Source organism: Psammomys obesus, unplaced genomic scaffold (assembly GCF_907164565.1).
Source record: "Psammomys obesus unplaced genomic scaffold, mPsaObe1.curated_primary_1811, whole genome shotgun sequence".
Lineage (NCBI taxonomy): Eukaryota > Metazoa > Chordata > Mammalia > Rodentia > Muridae > Psammomys > Psammomys obesus.
This window is the reverse complement of record NW_026591598.1, coordinates 10,229,730-10,252,377: the sequence shown is the minus strand read 5'-3', so window position 1 is coordinate 10,252,377 and position 22,648 is coordinate 10,229,730. Positions and strand designations below refer to the sequence as shown.

Genomic DNA, 22,648 nt, shown 5'->3' with positions numbered 1-22,648 from the left:
AGTTGGTGTAGATGATAAAATCCTGAACTTAACAGTGTTCTCCGCATAGGACCACTGCTTCTTGATCACACCCTAACCATCCACTCCCTGTTGTTGTGATGCTGACACCAGAACTGGAGACAATCCCTCCTATTCTCCGTCGTCTGCTTTGTGGAATTCCTCCAGCAGCCTCTTCTACGCTGCTCTGTAGTGTCAGCCTGCTCTCCTGGCTGCCACTGTCACTTCAGGCCTTAGGAGAGACATCATCTCCCAAGGTTGGTGGCCAAGTGTTTTTCAACTCTGAGAGTTTGTATAGGTCACTCTCAGATTAAATCGGGGTATTTCTCCATTGCTGCTTTTCGGTCTTGAATGCAGGGATTGTAAAGAGGTTCTTTGAGCTAGGTATGGTTGTGTAGAACTGGAAGTACTGCTATTTGGGACAATGAGGTAGGGTAGCCAGGTGAGGCCAGACTAGATCACATTGTGAGTCCTTGTTTCAAGAAAGAAATAAATTTCTGGCCTCTGCATGAACATTCTTGTTACAGTTAAAGGCAGCTCTCTTGTGGAGCTAATCTTAGTTCTTACCCTTTGAAGATTGCTGTCTGTATCGAGGGTGAGCCTTGGTTTGTTCATCTTTGTTTGCCATCTGACACCTTTGTATCCCAGGGGCCACCTTGCCTTGTCTATAACAAACAATCAGTTTGTTAACAGAATTACTAATAACAGATGATAATGGGTAAATGCTAACCTTTACATGGGCTCTTTTGTACTGAGATAAATGTGATCACCGTATGCCTGATCAGTTCATGCATGCAGCCAAGAAAGCCTGTGCAGAGCCCAGAGCCCATGCCTTTTCTTGTTAATGGTCTGTAGTCCTGCTTTACTTAAAGGACCTCGAGTTAGATGCCACCATGGTAAACGTCAGCTTCTCTCGTTGACATCTTGTAATGTGGTTTAGCTGTCCTTTAACATAGCTAATAATCAACTGTTTTCACTCCAGAATGTATTATCAAGACTGCTCTACGTGTTCATGTGTATAAACTCATCTGGAGTGTGATATCTTTAGGGGAATGTTTGTGTTTATCTGAAATACATTGCTGACGTCAATTTGATACATTTTTCTTGTGTTTTATATGCTATAAAAACAAAAACTATCAAACTGTCACAAGTTTTGTACATTAGGTAGATGAGTGGTTGGCACAGTAAGACGTCGGGCTTCTCGGGCCCTGTCGTCTCACAACTGCTCAGCTCTGCTACGGCAGTGTGAAAGCTGCAAGAAAACAAAGACAGGAGTCAGGCAGTCATTTTATTAGACACTGAAATTTGATTTTCATACAGTCTTTATGCCACTAAATATTTTCCCTACCCATTTAAAAACAATCTATTCTTAGCTCGTGGCCATATAAAAACAAAGATAGACTGGAATTTTTTCTGCAGGGACTAGTTTTTGGATTTCTCTCACAAATCAGAAAACTGCTTGATTACTTTTTTTTTTTTTTTTTTTTTTTTTTTTTTGGCATTGGTACTGTTTTGTTTATGTCTAGAAATTGGAAATTGGCACCAAGTTCATCTTCACTGGAACATGAAGTCCCATGATGCCACAGTGCCCTTGTCGTTAATGTCTTTGAAAGCACTTTGTCTTCCATAGTGCTCTGTGTTGGCTGCAGTCACATTTGCCGACTAGCTAACTACCCACTTTGTTTGGGTTTAAAGGATCTGTTTCAATTTCCCCATATAGAATAAAGAAAGAGCAATTCCTAAACACACCTCTTTAACCAGATTCTAGAATTATGTAATAAGCATGGTTTAAAAGGGGGGGGGGAGTGATGGGAAGAGGGTTCAGCACATAACAATGTTTGCTGCTCTTCCAGAGGACCTGAGTTCAGTTCCCAGCACTCAGATGAAGTGGCTCACGCCTGCCTGTAACGCCAGCTCTAGGAGGCATCCAGTGCCTCAGGATCGCACCACTGCTCGTGTGCCAGTTCCCCACACATACGTATATAACTAAAGTAAACCTTTCTTAAGTGAAATGGTTTTCTGTTGAGCATTTAGTGCGCATTTGTGTTTCAGTCAGTTGCAAACATTTAAGATTAGGCATTTAAGGGACATGTTTACTTTTCTAACTATGACCATCAAAATGAAAGGCTTCTTTGATGAGAAGTCCCTGATTCAGGCTACTGGGGCAGAAATTTTGATGGTAAGTTAGCAGAAAATAATGTCATTTTGAAAGCGTCTTTGCTCCCTGTATTTTGGCCTTATGTAACTTCTTCTTGGAAGTGTTTCCTCGTAAGCCCCAAACCCCTTTTCTTTTCAGTGTCCTTGTCCAGGATCCTCTGGATCTTATATGTACTTAAATAAACGTTTATCCAGTAGCGGTTTAACATGTTATTAAGCCCTAAGAAACCTGAATTTCTCTTTGGGGACATTTTCTTTGATCTATTTCTCACATTAATTGCTTTGTTACTATGTAGATTTATGACAAATAGCTCTGAGTACAAGTCAGCTTCTAATTACTAGTAATTGTTAAGGAAGTTAGAGCTGGTGATACTTGATACAGGCAGACCCAACAGAGATGGGAGGAAGGAGGGAGGGAAGTGTGAGGGATGAGGGGGAACCTGTGTTTCAGCGGATCGGCTTGAGATGCTGGCCTAGAAAATACTGTCAGTGCCCAGTAATTGCCTTTGCTTAGTCCTGATACAGAGGCATCTATTTGCATGTGTTCAATTCTCAAAATATTGTTTCAAATCAGCTTTGTATTCATTCGACTTACTCGTGTCAAGTTTTAAAATAGTTTTTCTAACTAATTTAAGCAGCCACAGTAATGTGTAATTGTCACATTTTATTGTGCTGATTTGCCTTTGGTGGTTTTTTAAGAACACTGAATAAATTAGTAGCTGTTAACCATCCAGCATTGCCACCTGATCAGATTGAAGATTGAAGAGTGGTGTGGGCGTGAATATGTGGGTGTGAAGAGGGCTTGTTCCTATAATATGCAATTAAGAGGTATTGTCACTTCCTTCACCTTGGATAAACCCTCTCCTAGTGTCACAGCACTAGATTCTGTTGTATTTTTCTGTTGATGACTTAAACCACCAAGCACTCCATACTTTGAAGTGGTCTGTTTACCAGCTCAAGATGTATACTGTGGTTAAGTCTAAGTAATACAAAAATGCCGTTGTGTTTATCTAAGCCATATTCCTTTTCAGAATTTGTTGAAAATGTTAGCACAGAAAGCCATTTTCATTACTACAGGATTTTGTGTGTGTGTGTGTGTGTGTGTGTGTGTGTGTGTGAAGAGGAAGTACAGCTAGTTTGTTTCTAAAAATAATTTTGTGTTGCGTTTAGTCCTGTGGAATCAAAGTGCTAATTTCTAGCCACCATGCTGAAGTATAATCTTTAAGTTTTTATTAAGACTTTAATCAAGCCAGGAGTGGTGGCACACACCTGTAACCCCAGCACCTGGAAGGTGGAGGCAGGAGGATAAAAATGCTAAGGCCGGCTTCGTCTACACAATGAGGTCAAGGCTCATGTGAGCCCCTGTCTCTTAAAACTAAAGAGAGAGAGAGAGGCTTTACTACGTTTTGGAAATGAGATTTCTGTGGAGTTTTGCTAACAAATTTCATGTTGTTCCATCGCAAGAGACGGGAATGTTTGTGCTGGTTTGTGGCTCCTTCCTCTCCTCCATTGCTCTGCCTGACCCTTCCCAGTGGAATGGAGTAAACTGTGGAGAGGTATCTGTTCTCTCAGCCATGTTCAGCATAACTTTTGACATTTGCTTAAGCACTCGACTTCTGCAGATCTGCTCAGGGGGAGCCGCTCATGTGATCTGTGGAGTCCCTGCGGGTGAGTGCAGTGCAAAGGCAAAACTTTCTATTAGCTAATAGTTAAATTTCCTATTAGCTGATAGTTAAAATTTTGCATCAGGCATGGTTTTAAAAGTTTCCTTTTACAGTCACCTATTCGGGGATAATCTAATAACAGCGCCATTTAGAAAACCATAAAGACTATGTTCTAAGGCTAGCTCAGAATCGTGCCTAGCATGTGTGAGGTGCAGGGTTTGATTTCCAGCACTTAAAAAAAAAAAAAAGTCAAAACTGTTTGAAGGACTATTGTTATTGACAAGCTACTGCCTTTATTGGAAAAGAAAAGCCGTGTTGTGTGTTCTTATTCTGAAAACGATTTTTATCAAGTGTAGTGAAGTAACAGTATGATGAAATATTTGCCCAAATCAGCCCGTTTACCTGAGATATGAGCTCTGTATACCAGAAAACAGCAATGGGACTGTAGTGAGCACCAGAGTTAAGTACAACATACAAACTTTAAAAAAGATGGGGAAGGTGCGACTAAGGGAGATATGATGAGGAGGAGAAGTGTATTGTGTGATAAAGATGAGAGGGTTTAAATCAGCCCCGTCCAGGCACCTGTAACTCTGTTATTTGTTTATCCCCGTGTGCAGGGACCCATTTGAAAGCTGCTAGCGTTTTAAAGCCGTGGGAGCCATGGGTTACAAGCTTTTGGGGGTGGGGACCGGGGATGTTTTCCTTTTCAGTAATTTTTGTTCTTTCCTCATTTGTTCCCTTTTTTGGCTGAAGAATGAGCTACTGCTGCTTGCCTTGTCACTTTACGTGCTGTTTACACATGGCTTTCACCAAAGAAGCCGTTACCACATCTGATTTATCTTTTATTGCAAGTGCCCGTTTAAAAGCGATTTTGAAAGTAAATGTTATTTTCTTAATTACCAGGTTAATATTCCTACTAGTTATTATGCAATCAAGGCAAACACTGATATTTATAGTTTCTCAAAATAGGAAAGAGATTACAAATATTTATCACATTAATGTATAGTGACATATGTTGGATTTTTTAAGCCTTTTTCCGGGGCAGTTAAAGCCACTCTTTCCTGAGACATGAAACCTTGCAATGTTTTTGTTAAAAGAGAAGAATAGAAACAGAGCACTCGCAGTTAACTGATGTTATCAGGGTTGGATTCTACGATTTTTTAGCTTGCATGTTGCAGACCTTCTGGGAGTATTACAATGTCGATGATACATGTGACTGTAATGTTTACTGTTTACTTTAGTTCGGGACCAGGAGCTGAACTCTTCTGCTGGGTGTCTTCCTTCTGTGCTTAGCAAGAGAACCTCAATTCCTGCTGGTTCTGTGGGCCTGTGCAGTGCAGTGCAGTGCATTTCTTACTGGGTTTGCAAATCAAGGGTAACGTGCTTTTGGAGGTATTGTGTCTGTGTGAACCTTCCACCCCCAATCCTGCTGTCGCCCCTGTCACTCACCCTCTTATTAACCTTGTCTTCAGGGCTGGGGAGATGGCTCAGTGGTGAGATATTTGCTTGCAGGCGTGAAACCTGAGTTTGGAAACCCACCGCCCACATAAAAAGCTGGGCATGGCAGTGTGCACCTGGAAGCCTGTGGCTTTGGGGTAGGCAGAAAAAGGAGGCCACAACAGCCAGCTGTAGGTTCAGTGAGAGACCCTGCCATGAGAGAAGATGGAGAGCAGCTGACTGAGACACTTAATCAACCTTTGGAGTCCGTGTGCACAAACAGGTCACTGTAACTGCACATGTACATACACACACACAACTTTTCTTTTGTTTGTTTGTTTTTTTCAAGACAGGGTTTTTCTGTGTAGCCTTGGCTGTCCTGGACTCACTGTGTAGACCAGGCTGGCCTTGAACTCAGAGAGATCCACTTGCCTCTGTCTTCCTGAGGGCCAGGACTACAGGCATGAGCCACTGTGCCCTGATGCTACGCTCACAACTTTAAGTCAGTATGCAACTTAAAAAAAAGAGAGAGAGAGAAACAAAAGCCTAATAAATCCCTTTCTTCTTAACATAGAGAAACACTGATTGATTAGTTTAGTGTCTCAACCTTTCTTGAGATATCTGTGTTCCAGCTAGCCACAAGCCACGGCAGGCAATATTATAGAATTGATTGTACCTACTAAGTAACTACTTGAAAAGCCAGTGTTAAGTCTCTTTTTTTTAATACAAACTACAAAACAAAATGAAGAAAACGTGAAAGCCCACGGTAGTTTTTTAATTACCATGGTGGTTTTATTGCAAGGTGCTAAATCCAAGGCACTTTTGGGGACTATCAACCTCAGGAAGTGAGCATTTGGGTGATCACAACATAGAAAGATGTGCTTCAAGGCTTAGAAGCAGCAGTGAGGTGATATACTTTAGAGTGGTGGTAGATTTTGGGACTGGTCAGTATTACCCTTTTAAATATTGAATATTTATATAAGAAGTAGCCTTTTAAAATAGCCTATCGAGCTGGGGAGATGGCTCATTGGGTAAAGTGCCTGCCTGAAGTGTGAGAACCTGGGCTTGAATCCCTAAGTAATTTACTCACGCAGATAGGTGGGCATGGCAGAGAGCCTCAGCAACCCCATCGCTCCTGCAAGAAGATGAGAGGAGACAGAGCCTCCAGAAGCTTTGGGGACAGCTGGTCTGGCATACAGAGCAGCAAACAAAACAAAACAAAACAAAAGTAGTCCTCTGACATCCATCTCCCCCGCCACACTCTGTGGAGTGCAGGGCATGCATGCATATGGACACACAGTATACATACACACACTTGAAATAGCTTGTCCAGTGTTTTTCAGAATCTTGATTTATAACTTACCAACACACACATTCACACAAAACACACACACCCTGCTGAAGACCTGTTTGAGAAATGTAGGGAGCGTTTGTCTGTACTGCTCTCCACACTTCTTTGCCAAAAGTAATATTTTAAGGAATATAAATAGGGTTAAGAATGCAGCAGAGGCTCTGGGTTCAGTCCCAGACACTCCTCCTGTCAAAGTCCAGATATAAAACATGCTACTAGTGTGTCTCTTCAGTGTATATCACTAGGCAGAGTTATTTAGATGAATGTGGAGGACACTGTGATCTTTAATATTTTATTCCTAATTGTTATAATGACTTTGAGCTTTCACTCTTCTTTTCCCTCCGTTCCTGGAGAACAAACCCTGGGTTTCGATGCATGCAAGGCAAGTGTTCTGCCGCTGACCTGCACCCTTGGCCACTGATGTGGCTTTGACAGGAGAGTGATAATTTCTGTTGCATGTCTTCACTGTTCCAGAGGCAGATTTCTGGTGTGAAAATTTACTAAGGAATTAAGTCAAGATATTATAAGATTTCTAATTTACATTCCTAAGAATATCGCTGATGCTTCTATATTATAACAAACATTAAACTAAATAGGAGACATAACTTAAATTTTAGCAATGACTTCCATATTGACTATTCTATCATTATTGACTTTACAATTATTATTTTTATTACTATTAGAGTGTTGGGGGTGTGGTTGTACACATGTCAGAGGACAGCTTTGTGGGATCTATCCTACTTACACATGGGTTATTAAGTTCACTGGGATTGAGTTGTTCACCTTCTTTCCTTCCTCCTTGTTTTGAAAAAGTCTCAGCTGGCACCAAACTAAGTAGCCCAGGCTGGTCTTGAACTCATGACCCTCCTCTCTCAGGCTTCCAGGAGCTGAGATTATAGGCGTAAGCCGCACACGTAGCTGAAAACTATGGTTTTTAAGTGCATGAGGACCTGAAACAGCACGATTAAGAAGAGGGTAGTCTTTGAAGTGAGCGTCTTGCCTCCTTCCCTTGGCAGCTGGTGGAGGCCCGAGGTGCGGCTCCGAAATCTCCTGACAGGTTCCTGAATGCTGCTCTGCTCTTTACTCATTTCTCTTCTGTCCACCCCGAGTTTTACCCTATAGAAAGATAAAACGATGCGAGGCGCATTTCTTCCTTTCATCTGAGACAGGCACTGGTTTTCTCTCACAGCCTGACAGCTCAAAGGCAACATTGACCTTCACCAAGAAGAGAACAAGCAACAAAATAAACACAGGCGAAACTACTCCCTCAGTTCTTTAGGAAAATTTACATGACTGACTCCTGCTTAAGTATAAAAATCTTAGAAAGTTTTTTTTCCAACTGTTTTTACTGTGGTCTCTTATGTTAGATTTTAAGCACAGCTGTGGTTGTTTCCATAGTCCTTCAAATGTGTGAGCCCTCCAAAAGTAACCTGAAAAAAAAAAGCCATATTAGACTGAATGGGTGGCAGCAGATACCTAACACAGCAAGTTCTCCATGCTATCTGAGACCTACAAATCAAAGAAGAGGTGATTCATAATTTATCAACACACACGCGCGCACACACACACACACACACACACACACACACACACACTCACACGCTATTTGAAAATTTGGAGATACAATCTCATTAAACATGTAGAAAGCCTTTTGGGGGGGGAAATGTGTTTTCTTCCACAAAATATATTGAATTGTCATACTTAGCGTGCTCAATGGACTTTTGTTGTGGGGAATTGTACTTTTACAATAGAATCTCACATATCCCAGGACCTACCTCAAACTTAATTTATGACCATAGTTGGCCTTGGACGCCTGATCTCTGTGTCTACCTCAGGAGCTATTAGCTTTTACAATGAGATTCAACCTTCAAATGATGTTCCTGTTCAACTAAGTATTGTCTAATGGACTTCCTTTTCACACATACATTTTTTGAGACAGGGTCTCATTATGTAGTTCTGGATGGCCTGGAACTCACTGTGTAGACCAGGCTGACCTTGACTTGCTGAGATCAGCCTGTCTCTACCATGTCCTGGGATCAGCAGTGTGTGCCACTATGCCTGGCCCTTCTCATGTGCTTGAAGGCAGCTGAGCATTGTAACCACGCCTTGTACAGGCGTCTGCTTTGTTGCTGAAGCCTGCTTCTTCCTGTGAGTCTCCCGACAGTCCAGAGAAGCAACAGCCAGATCAGCAAACACCTCAGAGTCACAGGAAGCCTCAATTCTGCCTTTCACTGTGGATGGCTCAGACACAGCCATATGTCAGATCATATTTCTGGCAAGATCCCTTCATAGTTTCTAGGCTAATTTGGTTTCATGCAGTTGTGCAGTATTATATAACATAGTAGCCTGGTCATGGCCAAAGGCAACAGCATTGTCAGTTAGAATTCTTCATTGACATTGAATGCCAGATTATGGGTTCCTCTTGTCATGAGACTTTATATCCCCCGGCCAGTCTTGTCTTCTGTGTTTTCAAATGTCTTATGTTTAAAATGTCAGCCACTAAAATAGCTCCTCCTATGGGGTCGTTGGACAGTTGTGCTTCTCAAGATTGGACTGTGGTGATGGCCATTCTTTTGAGCATAGTCAAGCACATGCGTTGGTCCTACTAAGGACACTGCCCAGTGCTGTGTGAAGAGAGGTGCCTCAGAAGCAGGGACAGAGCTGAATCTAAACACTAGGTCTAACTTGCTTTAGCTCTCCGTTCCTTCATTTATAAAATGAGGATAGTGATTACCACAAAATGACATTGTAAAGAATTAAATGAGGGACTGCGAAAGTAGCCTAGTTGGTAAATACTCACCGTGCAAGCATGAGGGCCCGAGTTTGAGCCCCAGAAACCAAGTAAAAATGCTAGGTGTGGTGGCACATGATTGAAAGGCCAGCGCTGGAGTGGCGGTGACGGGAGGATGCCTGGGCTCACTCCCCAGCCAGTGACCGGCAAGCTTCACACCAGTGAGAGACCTTTGTCTCTCAGAAAGCAGGTAGAGCCAAAGTGAAGCCGGCAGATGTAGAAACAGTTACCCAGGGTAAAGTGTTACAGAGGGGAAATGCTTGGGCTTAGTGAGACGGCTCTGAACAAAGGCGCTTGCTGCCAAGCCTGACCACCAGAGAGCCATCCCTGGGACCCACATGGCGGAAGGAGAGAATTGGCTTCCACAAGTTGTCCCCTGACCTCCACATATGCAGGCGCACATCCTGTACACAAACACACATTGAGTAAAATAAATGCAGTGTGAACAATAGTAGTATAAAGAAAGCATGGACACTGACCTGGATTCTGGCCTGGTACACAAGACAGCACTGCTGCTTAGTAGAAGCCAGGCAGCACCTCCGAAATTTTAATTTGGAGGAGTTACAGGAGGCGGGTGATGTCCAGTAAATGGTCGTCTGTATTGCCCATGAGATCAGACAATGGCACCAACCGGAGAGGTTGATTTGGCCTTAGAGTGCAGCCCAGGGCTGATCAACCCAACTGCTGCCCGTCTTCCTTCTCTTTGTGACAGCTAACGCATGCGAGGCTCTCTCAGTGTTTACTGAGTTGACATTACTCTCACTACAGCTTGAACCTTTGATCTTTTCTGTATTTGCTTTAGAGGGAAAGTTAATCTGTTTAATCTCACTCAGCAGCACACAACTTTGAGTGAAGAGGCCAGCCTAGAGATGGTCAGCAAGTAAAAGCACTTGCTGCCAAGCCTAGTGACCTGAGTTTAGTCCCCTGGACCTTCGGAGTTGAAAGAAAGGACCATCAGCCCTGCCCAGGGGCATACGAAATGATACAAAGCAATCAAAAAGAGGTGCTAGCCTAACAGTGTTTAATTAGCAAACTACTTCTTGATGAGACTGTCACATCATTTCTGCAGACGGACACAAAACCGGCCTGCCAGGCATGGTGTTACATGCCCCTAATCCCTGTACTTGGGAGGATTAATCACAGATTCAAGGCCAGCCAGGGATACATAGTGATACTGGTTAAAAGAAGAAGAAGAAGAAAAAGCAAACAACAAAGTTAACTGTTGTTTGGTTGTCTTAATCCGCCAGCCTTCCAGTTTGCAGGGAAATTATATAGAGAAGTTTTGGTACTCCTCTACATGTGGATGGGCTTGGTACTTCCCTGAGCTGGATGCATGTTGTGAGGAAGCCCATTTGGGAGCTATTTTTGGTCAACTTTTTTTTTTCCAAGACAGGGTTTCTCTGTGTATCCCTGGTTGTCCTGGACTCACTTTGTAGACCATCATAGCCTTGAAATCACAGGGATCCGCCTGCCTCTGCCTCCTGAGTGCTGGGATTAAAGGTGTGCACCAACACTGCCCAACTTGGTTAACTCTTTATGGGGGTTGGGGGGACAAAACCAAAAACTTGTGAGATAAGGGTGCTAGAAAGTAGTCTAGTATGTTCATAGCAATGACAAATCAGTTCTTGTGTCCTCTAGGCTGAGCACAGTATAGCTGCCCTGCTGATTGGTTGAATTATGTGAAAGGGTTGGTACCTTGGAATTGCAGAATGTTTTCATAGATGTTATTGTATTTGATCCTCAGACCTCTACAAGCCCAGCTAAATGTTAGTCTCATTTAAATATGAGGAAATTAATATACTATTAGCCAAAGTATTTTATGTGTCTGGTCTAAAGACAGCTAGATTCCCAGCCTCTCAGTTCTGGTGCCCTGTGTAATAGTTATAACTGACTAACGAAGGATGTTCTCGTCTGATTCGGCATGTCCCTGTTTGAGATGCTCTTCACTTGCCTATTTGAAGGTGCTCAGGAGTTAAGTGGGATCTAGAGTTCAGGACTTTCCTTTATATCCATCACAACATGGGCTGGTTGGCAGGGGAAGAGTGGTGGTTTTTAAACATAATTGGATAGACATAGGGTAGGTAGGTAGGTAGGTTGATGATTGACATGAAACTTGTCAGCTGGTCCAAGCTGTATATTTTCTTCGGGAGCATCTTCCTAAAAGATCTCCTTTCTGTACTAAGTTCCCACATAGTGTGCAAAGTGATAAAGTCATCTTTTGAAGCCAGCCGTGGTGGCGCACGCCTGTAATCCTAGCACTCTGGGAGGCAGAGGCAGACAGATCTCTCTGTGTTTGAAGCCAGCCTGGTCTACAAAGTGAGTTCAGGAAAGCCCAGGCCACATAAATATATCCTATCTCAAAAAACAAACAAAAGATCTTTCTGAGATTTGAGGCCTGAGTGGACTTAACTCCCAGAGAAAGGAGCATCTCCTCCTAGCAGCCGGAATCGATAACGCTAAAGACTGCTGCAAAGTCAAGCTAAAAAGTGAAATGGATGGTGTATTTTAAGTTCAGTTAGTTTATGTATATGAAAACTTAACTTTTTATGATGAACTGCTTCAGAGCTACAAACTTAAAAAATGACATAGTAAAAGCCAAATAAATAGGTACGTATATGTATCTATGTCTGCATGTGTGCGTGCACATATCCATCCCGTGTCCCATGAAGAGAGGCGTGTAGCCAGGAGGGACCTCTGTCTCCTGAACTTTTTCCTCACCCTGTGGTTGGCGTGTTGTGCCACTCATCTCTGAAGAAGCATGTCAGCTGCTGGTCATTTCCCTTCCCTTGGTATCGGGCCGACATCAGGCTCGAGACTGAAGCCAGTTATGCATCATGGACTGTCTCCCAGCTGACAAGAAACTAACCCTTAGAGTTCTCTTAGGAACCAATCTGATATATACATACAGTTTTGAGATATGAGAACTCATCAAGAATGTATTCTGATTAACTCCCAAGTTGCATGTCTTTTGCATAATTGAGCTGGTTGAGTAGGAGTGATAGAGTAACTCTTTAGGTATGAAAGCATGTGCTGTAGGCAGGGGAGGTGCGTTGAAATTGTGCTCATATTGGCAGTGGTCCAGAAATAGGACCCATGTTGAAACTGTTTAAGCTTGTGATCCGTGTATGAACAGCAGTTCTTTTGACCATCTTTGGAGCTAAGAGTCTTGGTGGTGAGAGCATTAACATGTTTGAGATTTCTTAAAAAGTCATTGCTGATTTTCGGTTTCACTCTTATTTCCACATTTACTCATAATCTCGCTTTTGTGTGTGTTCATTCATTTGTAGAGTATAAATGGCATTCGCACAGAGGAGGTGGCTATCGTGACAAAAGGGCCTCCCACCCACCCTGCCTCTGAATGGGAGTGCCCCAGGCAGTCAGTAGTTCCTAGTCAGAGCCTGACGACCACCCCACCAGCGTCTCCACAGAGCTTTGATTCTGGCTCCCTCTCCATAAACAGCAAGGAGGCGGAAGAGAAGGAGCAGGAGGCAGCTGGCTATCTTGATGCTAGCGAGAAGCCAACAGGCCCAAGTGGGGAGTGTTTGGGAGTGGAGGAGCAGGCCAGTACCTTAAGTTTCTCAGTAACTCCAGCTTCCTGCCAGCTGCAGCTCGGTGAAAAAAAGGCAGACAGTAATGAAGAGCCAGTTGCACCAGCAGAGACCCTTGAGAGCCAGAGCGGATCCTTTCTTGACTCTTCTGTGGGTAACCAGTTCCCCACCCTCATTCGAAGTTTCCAGGTAGTAGCTGATGTGACAATGCAGGTTTACTGACACTCTTTGGGAGAGGGTCAGAATCTGGTCTATGGAGGAGGTGGCAGTGGTGGTGGTATGGCCTCTGCCATTTTCAGGGTCAGAGTCAAAGTGAAGCCTTTGCCGTCAGGAAACTCAGTCAGAGGAATTAGCTCTGGCTAGTCACGCTTTCTCTTCTGATGACTTGACAACACTCTCAGGAATAAACTCTCCAGTTGTTTACCTTCAAGGAGCTGGTGTAAGTTTGCTCCTCTTTCCTTCCTCAAGGACGAGCTTTGGCAAGAGATGAATTACAGAGACTCCTGTGGGCCAGGGCCTTCAGGGCTCTGAGACCATGCTCAAAAATTTTGCAGTACTCCTCACTAACATTTGATTTTTAAGTGAGAATTTATTCTGCTACGTTATGCGGGCCGCCACCGCCCCTGCCACTGCCCCCTCATAGGGTTTCTGTGATCATAGGCACTAACCTCTGCACTAAGGTGAGTGGCCACTTAACTCTCTCACAATCACATGGTAGTTTTAGGGTGACTGATATCCTGGGAACGGTGACGAGATAGGCAAAAAGGCCCATGCCATTCTACTAATGTTCATTCTTTTGGAATTCTGAAATTAATCACCAGGTGGTGGGAGAGCTGATTTTTTTTTCTTTCTGGTTTTCCAAATACTATTTCTTCCCTAAATCCAAAGTGAATGTCTAACATTGATTTGAAAGAAGTTAATGAATTCCAAGGAAATGTGTTCCAGGGCCATTGCTGCTTCGTGTACATTTGTACTGAGTGGGGAGATGTGTCTGGTTTTCTTAATTGCAATGTACAGTCACAAGGACGAATGAAAGTGATTTCTCTTTGGCAGATAATTTTATATTCAAATTCTGAAGGTCAGTTTGAAGTGTTTTATGTCACCGGTCATAAACTGGTGTTCTAATTTTCCATTAAGCTTATGAAAGTGACTACAGTAATGTCGCTTTTAATACCCTTCTCAAGATGTAGCACCTTGTCAGGGCCTCTTGGAAATTGTGTCCTTTGGAGAGTGACTCCAGCCTTTGCTTGATTCAGGCTAAGGCTTTGATCAGATCAGGGCCAGAAAGTTTAGCTCTCTACTGCCTGCAGGAAGATTTGGCCAACTCTGTTTCTTACTGTCCACAGCCTCCTCTGGTAAAGACTCAGACTGTCACCATCTCAGATTCTGCCAATGTTGTGAAAAGTGAAATCCCAACCAAAGATGTCCCTATTGTCCACACTGAGACCAAGACCATCACCTATGAGGCTGCCCAGGTAAGCCACCATCTGATGCTTCAGAACAGAGACTGGACGGGAGACAGGGAATGGTTTCTTCCTTCAGGGTTTACTCACTTACTGCCGGTAACACCAGGCTTCCCAGGATAGTTCTTTCTAGATCACTGACTTAAGGACATCCAAATATTTTTCGTTCAGAGCAGACCGAGGGCCAGGAATCTGGACAGCTCAGTTCATGAGTGAGCATGCATGAAGACGTAGGTTCAGTCCCTGAATCACATAAAAACCAGGTCTGGTCTGGGCTGGGAAGATGGTTCAGTTGGCAAACATGTGCCTCACACCATGAGGGCCTGGCTTTAGACCATTCCTCCCGCCCCAATTCTTGAGATGGAAGCTTGAGGGCCTACTAGTCTGACCTGTGTGTCCGTGAAAGACCCTGCCTCAAACGAGAGATGAAAAGCACGTGAGAACTGCTACCTGTAGCTGTCCTCTGACCTCTACATATGTGGAGCTGCACCTACTTGTGCGCATACACGCATAGAAAAAGCTAAAAAAAGAAAAACTGGGTGTGGTTGCTGCACACTGTAATGCCAGCACTTTGGATGTGGAGGCAGATGGATCAGAAGTTCAGGGTCATTCTCAGTTACATAATGAGTCTGAGGCCAGCCTGGGCTACACGAGATCCTTTCTCAAAAATAATTTATCAGCCAGGTATGGTGGCCCATGCATGTAATCCCAGCACTCCACGAGGCAGAGGCAGGAAGATCACTGTGAATTCGAGGCCAGCCAGGGATACAAAGTGAGTCCAGGACAGCCAGGGCTACACAGAGAAACCTTGTCTTAAAACAAACAAACAAACAAACAAACAAACAAACAAACAAACAAACCAAAAATACTAAAATAAAATGTCAGGGCTGAGGGTTTAACTCTTGATGTGTGTGAGGCCCCAGTTCAGCACCAAAGAGCAAATGAAATTACCATAGATCTGTTCATGTCCATCCTCCTGAGTCATTTGAGCAAGTTATTCTAATGTGATGAAGAGCATGGGCTTTGGGTCAGATAGACCTGACCTTGGACTCCTCTGTTTTCTAACTTGTACAAGTCATTAAGACTTGGCCAGCCCTGCTAATGATGTTCGTGTCTGTGTCATGGAATTATTATGAAAGTTTAAATTTTTAAAGTTATTTTACTTCCTAATTACAGTGAAACTTCATCATCATTTTTGGTAATTTGAATGAGCTAGAGTTGTGTTCTGTTGAATTCTTTTTTGGTCACAGAAGGCAAGAAGTTAATCCTCTATAAGATGAGCTCTTAATTCACTTCTACAACAGATGTTTATTGAGCTTTTATGTGTTAAGTCAAAGTGGTGTAAGGGTAGGCAATCCCTACCTTCTAGGGAACATTCTAGTAAGGAGAGAAGGGTAGGCAATAAAGTTCTGTAACAGCCAGACCCAGTGACCCACAGTAGAATCCTTGCACTTGAGGTAGAGGCAGGTGATTGGGAGTTTGGGGCTCTCCAATTGGCCTGAAAGACCTTGACTAGGTCTTTAACAACCAAAAATGAAAAACAACCACATAAATAAACATCAGACACTAGAAAGTTCTGTAAAGAAATTCAAATGGGCAAAGAGATAATCCAGGGAGCTGGGGCTGAGGCTTGGGTAGAGCACAGAGCAGCGGGACAACTGTGTGGCTCTGGCTGGACACTGAAGAGCTTTGCAGTCAGCCTTCCCAACACCTTGAGCTAGATGATGTTTCACCCTCAGGAAGCTTGTCCTTCCTCAGGGTAAAGCATGTGCTTTGCAATTAGGCACAGCATTGGATCCCCGAAAGGGGAGAGCTGCTTGCTAGATGATCGTAGGGAAATCACCAGCCTCTCCATTGCCTGGGCTAGAACCACTTATGGATGCAAGATTTGCTGGAAGTTTAGGTGAAATGGTGTCTTTCGAGTGCTGGCGTCTCCACGATGTTCAGTCAGTCTGTGTGTGCTCCTCTCTTGTGGTGTAGAGTGTGGGATTTCATTTGGTAAATGACAAGTTGCTTTGCATTTTTTGGTGGTGGGTGATAAAGTAGCATCATTAAAGCAGTGGCCTTTTAAAGATGATTCCTAAAGCTCTGTATTGACTTTATTAAAGTAGGGGCAGGCCTGGAGACAAGGTTAAGACCAGAGCAGATCTGAGGAGATGGTTGTAAGAACAGAAGTAAGTGTCGCCTTAGGAAATGAGAAGAGAAAGACCTGTCAGTCAAGAGAGACTGAAAAAAGCTATCAAGTAGGCCTTAGCATGGGAGGGGACTGAAGAAGAAGAAAAGAAAAATTGCTTCATGATTATACACAATATTAGCCTGAGGATGCAGAAGGGAACTACGTGATATGCAAAGGAATAGATCCTTTAAATTGTCACTGCCATGGAAACAACCTAAATGGCCTTCAGTTGGGGTATTGGCTAAATAAACTTTGGAACATCCTATTGAGGTACTTCTGTGGGGCTTCCGCTGGGGAAGTCTACATGATAAATGAATGAATGAGTAATATGGCCAAACATGGGAATCATATCTTTTGTTCCTGGGCAGAGTATGGGAGGGGGTATAGCCATAGTATGTGAGAGCTGTGTGTGACATGGCCTTGAGTAGCAATACATTCTCTCTGGATGGATACCTAAAGATAAGGGGCTGAAGAGATGGCGTAGTCAGTAAAGTCTTTGCTATACGAGTATTAAAACCTTAGTTCAAATCCCAGCACCCATGGAAAAAGCCAGGGTCAGGGGGAGCACCTGTCAGAGCCAGGGATCAGGGGTCAGGAGACAGGAGGATCCCTAGAGCTCACTGGCCAGCCAGCCATATAAATTGATGAACTCTAAGGTCAGTGAAAGAGCTCATTTCAAAAAACAAGATAGAAGCCAGGTGTGGTGTTGCACCCCTTTAATCGCAGCACTCAGAGGCTGAGGAAGGCCGACCTCTGAGTTTGAAGCTAGCCTGGTTTATATAGGCCAACCAAGGCTGTATAGTGAGACTCTGTCTCAAAAACAAGCAAACAGCTTCTTCGGGAAAACACCAAATGATAGATGACGCTGGTGCAGCGGGAGGGCCTGGAAGACCTGGGGGCCCAGGATTGGCGGTCTTAGGGGCCTAAGACCCACATTAGTGGTCGAGGCCATGGGCATGGCCAAGGCTGAGGGGCTCATGGAGGTTAAGCTGAAGACAAGGAGTGGATCCCTGTCACCATGCTGTGCCATCTGGTTAAGGACATGAAGATAAAGTCCTTAGAGGAGATCTACCAGTTCTCCCTGCCCATTAAGGAATCCAAGATTATGGGCTTTTTCCTGGGTGCATCCCTAAAAGATGAGGTTCTAAAATTATGCCAGTGCAGAAGCAGACACGGGCTGGCCACCAGACTAGGTTCAAGGCTTTTGTCACTAATCGGGATATGATGGCTACGTTGGGCTTGGTGAGGTGCTCTAAGGAGGTAGCCACTGCCATTCGAGGAGCCATCATCTTGGCCAAGCTTTCCATCGTCCCTGTGTGGAGAGGCTATTGGGGCAACAAGATTGGAAAGCCCAACTGTTCCGTGCAAGGTGACAGGCCGCTGTGGCTGTTTTGATGCGTCTCATCCCTGTCCCCAGAGGCACTGGCATTGTCCTGTGCCCAAGAAGCTACTCGTGACGGCCAGTATTGATGACTGCTACATCAGCCAGGGGCTGCGCTGCCACCCTGCGCAACTTTGCCAAGGCCACCTTTGATGCCATCTCCAAGACCTACAGCTACCTGACCCCTAACCTCTCAGAAGAGACTGTTTTCACCAAGTCTCCTTATCAGGAATTCACTGATCAGCTTGTGAAAACCCACATCAGAGTCTCTGTTCAGCGGATGCAGGCTCTACCTGTGGCTATCACATAAGGGTTTTTATACAAGAAAAATAAAGTGAATTAAATCTGTTAAAACAACAACAACAACAACAAATGAATAAATAAGATGGAGAGCAGTTGAGGAAGATACCCTTTGTTAACCTCTGGTGTCTACAGGCAAACACACCTCCATACACATATGTACACATTTATACACAAACACGTCTACACCACACACACACACACACACACACTCAAGGAATGAAAAGAGAATAGAAAGTGAGCTAGGTATGTGGCTCACCTCTACTCCTAGAACTTGGGAAACTGAGGCGGTAGGACCATGAGTCCAAGCCCAGCTTGGGCCCAGTGTAACACAAACAAAAACAGAAACAAAAACAAAAAATCATGTAAAAGAAGTGTGGCTCTGCCAGAGAGTGGTGGTACACGGTCTTGATCCCAGCGCTAAGGAGGCAGAGGCAGGCAAATCTCTGAGTTTGAGGCCAGCCTGGCCTACAAAGTGAGTTCCAGGATACTCAAGAAGAAAGCGTGGCTTCAGCCTGATGGTGGTGGCAACACATACCTTTAATCCCAGCACTTGGGAGACAGAGGCGGACGGATCTTTGAGTTCTAGGACAGCCAGGGGTTTCTATACAGAGAAACCCTGTCTTGAAAAAGAAAATAAGAAGGAAAAAAAAAAAAAGTGTGGCTCCAAGCGTAAGTGTGGAACTAAAGGCTGGGAATGGTGGCACATGCCTTCAATCCAAGCACTCAGGAGGCAGAGGCAGGTGGATCTCTGAGAGTTTGAGACTCGTCTAGAGAGTGAGTTCCAGGACAGCCAGAACTATACACAGAAACCCTGTCTCAAACAAACAGGGGCTGGAGAGATGGCTCAGCAGTTTAGACCACTGGCTGCTCTTCCAGAGGTCCTGAGTTCAATTCCTAGCAACCACGTGGTGTCTCACAGCCATCTGTAATGGAATCTGATGCCCTCTTCTGGTGTGTGTGTGTGAAGACAGAGCACTCATATTAAAACCAAAACCAAAACACCAACTAACCAAGCAAACAAAAAAGACAGACCGCTTGGAAATAGGAGGGAGGCTGACCATTTAAACTTCATGTTGAAATTTTAAATCTTTGTGGCAAGCCTGGTAGTGCAGACCTTTTTGTGTTTTTTATTTTTATTACTAGTTATATTTTATTAACTCTGTATCCCAGCTATATTCCGCTCCCTCATTCCCTCCCAATCCCACCTTCCCTCCCTCATCTCCTCCCTGCCCCTTTCTAAGTCCACTGCTTGGGGAGGACCTCCTCCCCTTTCATCTGACCCTGTTTTATCAGGTATCTTCAGGACTGGCTGCAAAGTCCTCTTCTGTGGCCTAGCAGGACTGCTCCTCCCTTGGGGGGTGTGGAGGTCAAAGAGCCTGCCATTGAGTTCCTGTCAGAAATAGTCCCTGTTCCCCTGGTGCAGACCTTTAATCTCAGCTATTCATGAGGTCTGAGAATTGAGTTCAAGGCCAACCTAGGCAACTGAATTCCCTATCTCAAGATTTTTTTTTAATGCAGGGTAGTGGGGCTCAGTCAATAGAGTACTTGCCCAGCCTGCGTCTGACGCCCTGGGTCCTGCCCTCAGAACCTTATAAAATGGCGCTTCTTATTCTGGTGACTTACACCAAGAGGAGGGACTTATCTACGGCATGTCTGGCTGGTACCCTTTATGGAAACAGTTTTCGTTCTCTGAAACCCGTGCTCGCTGTTTCTGGTCTGCTATCTAGACAGCACTCACTGTAGGTAAACGCCGTCGTTACCCCGCTTTCCTCTCTCTCGGCCGTGGAGGCCTGTGCAGCTTTAGCTGCCCACATGCCTGCTGATGATGATTGTTCCTGGCCTCTGCCACCATCTCTTAAGCTTCTTGCTAATGTCGTTTCTTAGCTATCCATAATAAGCAGCCTTGGTCCTTGTTTGCAAAGCCTGGCATTTAAAGCACTTGAGTGCCTCCCAGCAAGGAGGAGCCCCTACAGTAAAGCCTTTGGTGCATGTGCCCTGCTTTCTCATGGGTGCTCACTTCCTGCTTCCTTTGCTCAGTTCCTGGCTCAGCTGTCGTAGGTGAATGGTTCCCTCACCTTTTCACTCTGTGGTGTAGCTCACTCACACCCTTGGATGTGTATAAAGAACATGAGGTCTGATGACAACACAGCGATCCCTCTCGGGTGTTGTAGTAATTAAAAAAATAAATGAGTGTTGGGCTATATTATGTTTATTATTAGCCCTAACATTATCATGGCGGTATTATTTTACCCGCTATCACAAATACTAAGACACAGACACCTGTTAGATTTATAATTGCCTCATTTACCTTGGGCCCGTCAGATATTTCACTTACACTGTCGCAATATCCTCACCATCCATCTCCCAGCCCCCCTCCAATGCCATCCACCTTAATCCTCATCTGGTCTCCCTTCCATCCATCATCCCATGGTACTTGCTTGTATTTTTCATCTGAACCTTTTCCACCGTTATTGGAGTCTTTCCTCTTGGCCCTCGTTGTTTTTCTCTCCATACTAACCCATTGTGGGGTCCTTCTTTTTCCTCTCTTCGTCCATTGGTCACCTGTGATTCTCTTGAACCCGATGCCTCAGAGCCTTAGCCACACCAACCCCATCTTGCCCTGCCCAGATATAAGCCATTTAATCAACCAGTCACATCTTAGGCAGGTTTACAAAACAAGGATAGTATAAGGAGATCCTGAGGGCCAATATTAAACCAGCCCCTAACACTCAGGTTTTTGGGGTTTGTTTGTGTTTGGTTTGGTTTGGTTTGGTTTTTGTAGTCCTGGCTGTCCTAGAATCAATCAGTCTGTAGACCAGACTGATCTTGAACTCAGAGATCTGCCTGCCTCTGCTTCCCGAGTGCTGGGACTAAAGGTGTGTGCCACCACTCCCGTCGAGGTGTCAGTTTTCTGACCAGAGGGTGTGAACAGGTCCCTCCCTGCTGTGGCTCTCATAGGACAGCTTTAATAAAGATGCTTCAGAGGCCGCCTGTGAGCTGCAGGTGTGTCCCCTGTGTATCTTGGAGGCACTCGTGAAGCTGTGCCCCACTTCTTCTGCCTCTTTCAGACCCACTCCAGTTCCTGACCTAGTGCTGAGGGACTTATACTCATCAACATTTGGGGGAGGGGGCGGCAGGACACTATGCAGCTCTGGATATCCTAGAAGTTACAGACCAGGCTGGCCTCAGACTCAGAGATCTGCCTGCCTCTACCTCCCACATGCTGGGATCAAATGTGTGACTTCATTCAACTTTTTTGTTTGGTTGGGTTTTTTTGAGATAGGGTCTCACTATGTAGCTCCTGCTCTCCTAGGACATTGGATCTCTTGGAGTTGGAATTATAGATGGTTATGAGCTGTCATGTGGGTGTTAGGAAGAAGGATGCTATCAAACCTAGGTCCTCTGGAAGAACAACCAGTGCTCCTTAGACACTGAGCCATCTCTCTAGCCCTGCTCATCAACTTTTCAGAAGGAGCTTTGTTCCCAGGATGCTGGTTCTGATCACTCTCAGATTTGAGAGTGAGGGAATTAGATTTTTTTTAAAAAGAAGAATGTATAGCTGAAGAGCCATGTTGTGCCTGGGCCTTTGCCCCGTGGTCTCCTGAGGGGCCTGATGACTTTTCCTTTCTTCTGCAGACTGAGGACAGCAATGGGGACTTAGACCCTGGAGTCTTGCTGACAGCTCAGACCATCACATCTGAGACCACAAGCAGCACAACCACAACACAGATCACCAAGGTAACGGAGCTCCCAGCAGCCTCCTGAGCTCGGTGCCACCCTCCATAGAGCAGACCTCCATAAGCAATGGCTCTCTGCTCCGTCACTTTTGTGTTATGTTACTCAAAGTGTCCCAGGTGGAACGACCTGATGCCTTCCCCAGCATACACCTGGGAATGCCACACATTAGTCTCAGTGTATATCTGTTCACCTTGCTGGGGAGGAAGTCTCAATTCAGCTTGCGACAGGCGTATATCTGTGGCAGAGCACCTGCCTACCTGCACAGGCTGGAGGGTCCAGCCTCAACATGCATATACACACAGGCACACAAACGCGCACACATGGACAGTTAAGGACATGGATTGTTCCTATGGTACAGTCATATTTGTTGAGCTAGCAAACAGATCCCTGACCTCATGAATCAGTTTGTCTTGCATCCTGAGGCCATGGAAACCATTGTTTGGAGCTGAAATGCTGAAATCATCAGACTGCTTTGTAGGAAACAATGGGGATGAAATGTCAGAAACTGGAATTATCCTCAGAAAATCAGGCAGACCATGTTTTCTGTAGTACTAGAAGAAATGCCCCTGCTTGCTTGCTTTCTCTTTCTTTCTTTCTTTCTTTCTTTCTTTCTTTCTTTCTTTCTTTCTTTCTTTCTTTCTT

General features: G+C 44.5%; 1 protein-coding gene across 13 annotated transcripts in view; it reads left to right on the top strand.

The window, feature by feature from the left end:
* Epb41 (erythrocyte membrane protein band 4.1) overlaps positions 1-22,648 on the top strand; it is a 140,186-nt gene that overhangs the window by 111,133 nt on the left and 6,405 nt on the right. For 7 of the 13 annotated variants that reach the window (XM_055611033.1, XM_055611028.1, XM_055611027.1 and 4 more), the window contains 3 exons: positions 12,685-13,134; positions 14,292-14,420; positions 21,905-22,006. In XM_055611033.1, the coding sequence (XP_055467008.1) occupies positions 12,685-13,134; positions 14,292-14,420; positions 21,905-22,006 (681 nt within the window). The remainder of the gene's footprint in view (positions 1-12,684; positions 13,135-14,291; positions 14,421-21,904; positions 22,007-22,648) is intronic. The other 6 variants (XM_055611034.1, XM_055611035.1, XM_055611039.1 and 3 more) reach the window with 1 other exon arrangement.